Here is a 7,871-nt window from a genome sequence, read left to right on the forward strand (position 1 = left end):
GGATTTATTTATATGCCGTCCAATCACTGGGAATCTGGGCGGCTTACAACAGAGGGGATAATATCTAATAATAGATCATAGGCTTAGGTACATACACTCAAGGCGGTCTATCTTCTGGACAGGTATCCTACGAAGGTGAGATTTTCTCTATAAACCAGAGCCACCCCGCCTTTCCCTTACTGGCTCAGTGAAAGAGTACCTGTGGGGTACTCTTTCACTGGGAGGGCTTGATTCCAAATGATAGCACTATCCTCTCCCAGCCAGGTCTTTGTGAGGCCTCTGTGAGGCAGGCCAGGATGGCTTTTTCGTCCACAAGGAGGTCATCGATTATATGTGACTTGTTTTTCATTGACCTGGCATTGCAAATGAGCAAAGTAAGGTTCTTTGGTGTGGTTGATGAGCTCCCCATCCTATTTTGGGTAACAGAGCGAACTGAAGGTGGGATCGCTTTCAGACATCGATCCCGCTGTCTTTTGTAACAAAATTTCACCCTATTATGTATAACAAAATCTGTGGATGCTTAAGTCCCATTAAATATAATGGCATAGCAAAAGGGTGTCCCTTATAAAAAATGGAAAATCAAGGTTTGATATTTGAAATTTATACTTTTTTTGAACATTTCCAAACTGTGGATGCTTGAATCTGTGTATAAAAAGTCCGTGTATAAGAAGGGCCGACTTTATTTTCAGGTGTACAGTGTAGATGTTTTATGCCCAATGTGAAGAACCACTTCTCCCCCTTCCTTCTTATAACTTCCCTTTGTACAATGACATTTGAACAACCCCATGTTCTTCATCCCCAATTAAACATGTATCTGAGTTGATACAAGTGTGTTACATATGTATATTTAAGCAGGATTATTCTCTGATTAGAATATGTTGATTACTATACCCAGGTTACCTCTGCATATTTTGTGAAATTACTCCCAGTTATGGTATGGTATTCCCAGTTATTAGTTTGGCACTAAATATTTCACTTTTAGTTGTGTTAGGCTTTACTAGCACAAGTGTAGTGCTACAGGTAGAACAAGACATAACTCTAAATTATAAAGTATATTTTGTTCACCGTGTAAATTGCACCATCAGCTGTGCTCTTATATGTCATGTTCAGTATAATAGCATTTCTAAGACGTTTGATGTAATGGTTTGAACACTGGATTACAATTCTGGAGACTAGGGTTTGAATCCCCACTTGGTCGTGGAAACCCACTAGATGACCTTGGGCAAGTCACACTCTCTCAGCCTCAAAGAATCATACACAGTACAATCTAATCGTACAGAGGCAAACCTTTCCTTTCAACAAATCTTGCCAAGAAAGCCCTGTGATAGGGTCACCTTAGGGTCCTGATAAGTCACACACAACTTGAGGACACTCAACAACAACAACAACAATTTTTGTGTTCATTTTTTTTAATTTTGTGGCTGTAGATGGGAGCTTTGTGGAGAAAATCGCACTAAACCTTAACTGCTTTTGTCATGGAAATAGCAACACAATATAGAATTAGCAGCACAATCTAATTGTACACAGCTTCTTTAGTTCCTGCATGGGACATAAACATAGTTGATGAGTTTCTCATACAAGTAACCCTCGACCTCATAAAATTGGACGTGTACCTGAAGTCCACCCTTTATAATGCCAGGTTTTTTTCTCATTTTCAGTCCATGGAATTAACTTGTATCTAGTTTTAAAGCAGTGTTTTAAAAGAATCAATTTCATGGTGAATGCCCCTAGTCAAACAAGCCATTTAAACATCTTACTCGTGTGTAGCAGACCATTTTACAAGTACCTGATAGTTTTACAAGCCTGTGTTTCAGACAGGGTAATTGGTTGTCTCTGATGTGTGAGTTGGGACTTAGACTCATTAACTTTTTTCAGTGAGAGAATATTTTGCAGCTAAGTTTATTCCGTACCAGGCAGTATTTGCAGTGCCAGTTATATTTGAAGTATGTGATATATTGCAAAAATAGGGTGTAATGGAAGAAATTTTACTTTGAGGAACAAGTAAATTAATGTTGTGTTGTTGCCTTTCACATTCCATCAGGCTTGATTTATCCCATAATATAATCTGTTTACTGTTTATCTAAAACTCTCATAATTTCTTAATCTACATGTGTATCTATATTTATACAACTAACATGTTGGCTGTATTTGGGCATAACAGTAAGTCAGAAGAGTTGTGAATATTAGCTTATGACTATGTTGGCGTATATTGCCTATTGGCATACCTTGTCCAGTCACTCCTTCTTGAATCCTTCTCTTATTAAGAACAGCTAAATTAACAAGGTGCTTTTCAAACCTGGACCCTTGCTTGTTGCCACTCTCCAAAATCAAGGAAGACTGAAATAGTGTGGAAATTTGAATCCAAACTGTGGTTTCTTTGAGGAGTAATAAACCAAGAATCTACATTCAGACATAATAGAGAACTTTTGTTCTGCCGTTAGTTTCTGGTCGAGTTTGCTGTTCCCACTGACAAGAAAGGTCCAAGGAGAAAGAGAAGTATATGTGTGAACATCTAGAGAGTCTCCAATATCTTTACACCACATTCCCCCAAACTTGCATCCCTAGATGTTTTTTATATTTTGACTCCCACAAGCCCTAGCAAGCAAGCCTTGCCAGTTCTCAAGGATTTGGGTAAGTGTAGTCTCACATCTGGAGATCCAAGAGAAACCACTGATCTATACTGTATATGCTTATTCCATTCACATTGATGGAATGATGAGATATATGCTTTGCTTTCTCCAAGTAGTAGTTGAGTCATTCTGTACTTGCAGAATACACTGGTGCATACTTAAGGTTCTAAATGAGGGTAATAGAACTAAAAATACAATCCTGTTAGATCCCAAATTTTAAGAGTAAATGTTTATTTTGAGTATCATCTTATGTGATGGTCAAAACATGGGGGCTGGATAGACTGCCCCAAAAGGGCGGGCTGGCCTGTTTTTTCTCCTGAGGGAGGTCACAGCAGCCAAACCGCACGGCCTCCCTCTGCACCAAACAGAACCTGCTAAAAGGGGGTTCTTTTTAGTGTGTGCGGCTACCGTCATAAGTGCACCATTAGCGCACTCTCGCACAGTGATGATGGAAGTGTAGTGCGGACACTGCGCTGTTCTTGCATCATCATGGCGGCCCCCAAGTGGACGGGGCTCGGGAGCATGCAGTTGCTCTGCAATTCCCAGCCTTAAAATCGGCCCCAGACTGCCGCTTTCTGGCAGTCTGTACCAGGCCATAAAAACAGTATAAACTCCTGGTAAAATCATGTTAGAAGTTCCTTTTCCCATATTTTATTTGAAGTGTAATTTGTCAGTGTCCTACTCAGGTACAAATATTGTCATAAGATTTGATCAAATGGGAAACAGCAGGATGATTTTAATTGTGTCAATAGAGCCTCTCTGGCTGTGGTGATTGTATATACATGGTTAATAAAACAGGAGCTGCTTCATACATATTTAAATCACCTACCATTGTACAAACAATCTGGCTTGGTGACATCAGTAGCCACACTTCAAGGGTTAAGTCCTAATACTTCACAAGTTTTGATCTTGTTGTTACAATGCATTTCTAAGGGGATTTGCTGTACTTAATCATTTCATTTTCTATGTCTTTGCAAAACTGGACTGACTTTTCACTCAGTAGTCTTTCTCATCTACTCATTTTCCACCCCATCCACTGTTGTGTTTTGCTACAGTGTTTTTAATCCATTATTTTGGCCAATTGAAATGTTGTCTGATATGTTGGAACCTTAGAGGAGAATTGACCAAGGCATAAGAAGCTTCATAAAATGTCACCAACCCTACGTTATTGTTATAAGACAGTGAAAGAAGCCCAGTCCAACTATTGCATCTATTTCATGCCCCTTTTTGTGAGTCCATTCTTCATTTTATTTTTCATTTTAAAGTTTAGTTTAGTAGATAAAATATATTATGGTAGATGCTGATCATCAGAGCACTTGAGTGGACCAAAATAATTTCAGATTGGGCAGGCTTTTTCCTAAGGTTGGTTGTTACTTAGGAAGAAAGTATGGCTGGTTTAAAGCTGGGAAAATGTCTGTAGCAGGCATTGTAATCAGATGGGAAAATGTAGGTTGGATCCAGTTTACCACTGGGTAAATTGCACCTATTTGGACTCTCTGACTGAAAAAAGGAGAGGCAATTTGCCTTTCCATTGTTCCTCTTGCAGGCTTCATGTGTTAAAAGGCAATTCCAGATTGATAGGGGAATGCTTCAGAATAGCATGGGAAGTGACAAGGATGCTGGAAGGGGAAGGAGGAATCAGCAATGTCACCTCTTCCAGCAAGGGCTTCGCCTGGATGTCAATGACTTTCCAAAGCCTTTTCTTATGTGGAAGAGCAAGTTTTTTCCTGTGAAGATTGCGGGAGATGCCTCCACTTGCACAATGGAGTTGGAGACTCCTATAACATGGTTGTTGGAGACTTGCATGTACTAGTGACTCTGTTCATAATTGTAATGGAAAACATAAATAACAGTACAGTACAGTATAATTATCTGGAAATCCAAAATACTCCAGAATTGTCCACATGGATGACTGAGATAGTGACACCTTTGTTTTCTGATGGTACACAGACTTTGTTTCATGCACACAATTATTAAAAATATTATGTATAACATTATTTTCAAGCAATGTGTACAACATAAATCAATTTCATGTTTAGACATGGGTTCCATTAATCTCTTTATATATATGCAAATATTCCAAAATTAAAAAAAACCCTCAAAAATACTTCTGGTCCCAAACATTTCAGAATAGGGCAACTCAACCTGTATCACTTTTTACAAAGAGATCAGAAAAACAAGTGTCCCTAAGAGCCATGTGGTGACAATATTATTAGAGTTGGCAAGATCAAAAACTGCCACAAAATCATTTTTAAAAATCCTTAATGCAGGAGCTACTATGAGCTAGGCTGTCAATATAACTGGGTGTTGTTTGATTAACGAAAGCATATATTCAGCAGGATGTGGTTGCATAATAAAAAAGGGTGATGATTGGCTTAAGTGTTTTCCTTTAAGGAATATGATGTGCCTTTTAATATGATGTGCTTTTTACTAGAAACTGATGTTGACTAGTACTTCATAATCAGCTTCTTCGTTTTGTTTACAGAGTAGCTGGTATTGCTGCTATTTCTTTTTAACATGTAGTTTCCCATAACAGTAATGCTTGTTCTTGCAGTGCCTTCACTTTGTGTAAAAGCTTTTCTCTTTAATATGTGCAAATGATGCCTTGGTAATCATTTAGTAAATAACAATATCCACATCGTTTGTAAGACAGTGAACATTGGTTGGTCTGTAGATGGTGTGTGCTAGGCATTCTTTACATTAGTAGTTTCTGGAAAATCTCAGGTTACTCGTTCATTTTTCTCAGTTTCCCACCAGCTGGCTTTGTTATCAAGTGGCTCCGTTGGAAGTGAGTTTTATATTTTTCTACAGTTTTGGCTTCCACTCTGTATGTAGTTGAAAAAAGCCCCAACAGTCCTTCATATTCCTTAAAGGGTATATTTAATGTACCAGTGTCAATATCATACTTCCATTTTCTAGTGTGCAAAAATTATAGCAGATATGCCTGTCACAATTCCTTAGTGGAATATGGATAAGCAAATATTGTGAAATCAAGACCTTGGGTGAGTTATAGTCCTTTCATTGGAGGGTTAAATCCTGAATACTTTGGCTGCTTTGACACTACAGAAACAATCCATCTTGACACCGTTTTAATTGCCATGCTCAGTGCTATAGAATCTGTTATTTGTTGCTTTTGGAACTAGTTATCCTTCTATGTCAAAGAGCTGTGATGCCACAACAAACTACAGATCCCAGGATTCCATAGAGTGGAGTCATGGAAGTTAAAGCAGTGTCAGATTGCATTATTTCTGCCGTGCAGATGCAATCTCAGCTAACCAGTTACGGCATTGGCAATGTCACCTCTTCAAAGGCATAAAAAGGAGCCGGAAAAACCTGCTCCTTTTTGTGCCCTGCGGAGGCCGGATCAGTGTCATGGCATGCGTTTGCCATGGCACTGATCCAGGGCAGAAAAGGGTGCCGTCGCGTCGCCCCTTCCTGCCCATTTGTACAGGGCCTGAAGTACAAAATATATGGAGGGCCAAAGATGGGTTACATTCCATGTGACACAGTGAGATGCAACCCATTATCCAATGGTTGCCGCTAACCTATTGGGTAATTCCCATTATGCAATGGGTATTGTCTGTCCTCTTCTTCTCACTGCTCCTCCTTGTGCCCCTGAAAATCATTTTTAAAAGACTTTTTCAAGGACCTTCAAGTGAAGCTTCTGGAACAGCAGTGGGCTTGCAGTAAAATGAACCGCTTGTAAAATATTTTTAAAATGTTGCCTTGCACAATAACAATATTCAGATTAAGGACATGAAATGAAATATCTAGAATGATCCAGTTATCAAATATCTAGAATGACTGCTAGCAAGTTGGGGTGCTTGAGGAATTTGAACTTTGGAAACATCATGAAACATCATGATGAACACCACTTCAACTGATGTCTATATTGGAATGTCTTTAATCCACCACCTATCTCAGCTCCAAAGGAAAAAAAATCAAGATAAATATGCATACAGTATGATGAAACAGATATTGTTAAGCAGGCAAATGTTTGTTTACTACATGTTTATTATCTTATTGTGATAATAATTTATTATCTTATTGTGATAATTTACAACCATAAGAGACTTCTGATTGCATGGAATAAGGTGCTCAAAGTAATTGCTGCTGCCTTCAAGGAAATGGACACATTGCACGTGACTATGATCTCAAAACTTGATAATTTGATCTCTTTTTGTAATAATAATCAAACTGTCATATGCATATAGGTGATAATAGTCAGAGGTTAAAATTTATTCTGAAGTTGAAACCATCCTGTTCATAAAAGCTGCTTGTTGGAATTCTGTTTCATTGGCACAATGAAAGAATCCACAAATCCAAGAATCTTCATAGTGTTGAGCTATGGCAGCTAAAATGGTGTCAAACTGCAATAATTCTGAATTGTAGATGCAGCCTTTATGTCCCATGCATTTTGAAAAAACAGTTTGCCTTGGCCTGTGTCACATGTACATGGAAGCACACATATACTCCATGTTATTAAATATATTGATGGGATAGTGGCTATCATTCACCATTAATAAAAACACTTCAGGTCACAATGTATCACTTCTCTTTCAGGAACATCTTGGACATTATTCTAAAAATGAGCATCCAAGGTTCTTCCAACACTATACTTCGCAAAGATGAATATTAAGTCACAGAGTTTGAATGGCAACTAATTTTTCTTATTGCCCCACCCTCTTTTTTTTACCAACTAGATAAAAAAATATTTGGAACTTGAACCACTTGCACGAGGAAAACGCTGGATACTTAAGCCTTGTTCCTTGGACAACATGGAAGCCGTAAAAGACAGCTTCGGCCTGCTCATAAATTTACTAGAAGACAGAGACCTTGAGCCTTCGAGAATGTGAAGACAACTCGAACTGTTCTCAGATAGCATTGTACTGGTTTGTTTTGCTCCCAGATGAAAAATGGTTTGGTATAAAGAAGACTATATTAGAGCTTGCAATAAATATATTTTTGCATTTAGCCTGAAAGACTGTTGATACATTCTGTGAATCAGGCTCATGAGTCTTTTCAGTAAAGTTGATTCTTTTCAGTAAAGTTGTCTGTACTACTGAAGGGGGAGTTCATATTGTTTACCAATACATCCGCTTACTGTATGCCATTTCCCTGCATTGGCATTAGAAGAAATGTAATTGGAATTTTGCTGCACATACAAAACTTAAAACCAGCTATAAATGGACACCAAATGCTATCTTGAAGGTATAGTTAGTTGCTGAGAACCAGAGTAAA

The 7,871-nt window shown here is 38.3% G+C and overlaps 1 protein-coding gene across 3 annotated transcripts in view; it reads left to right on the forward strand.

Annotated features, from left to right (window-relative positions):
* Positions 1-7,604, forward strand: part of ARL15 (ADP ribosylation factor like GTPase 15) — a 306,096-nt gene extending 298,492 nt beyond the window's left edge. For all 3 annotated transcript variants that reach the window (XM_042447965.1, XM_042447964.1, XM_042447968.1), the window contains one exon: positions 7,334-7,604. In XM_042447965.1, the coding sequence (XP_042303899.1) occupies positions 7,334-7,486 (153 nt within the window). In that variant the 3' untranslated portion in view covers positions 7,487-7,604. The remainder of the gene's footprint in view (positions 1-7,333) is intronic.
* The last annotated feature ends 267 nt before the right edge of the window (positions 7,605-7,871 follow it).

The sequence above is a fragment of the Sceloporus undulatus genome, chromosome 2, assembly GCF_019175285.1.
Source record: "Sceloporus undulatus isolate JIND9_A2432 ecotype Alabama chromosome 2, SceUnd_v1.1, whole genome shotgun sequence".
Lineage (NCBI taxonomy): Eukaryota > Metazoa > Chordata > Lepidosauria > Squamata > Phrynosomatidae > Sceloporus > Sceloporus undulatus.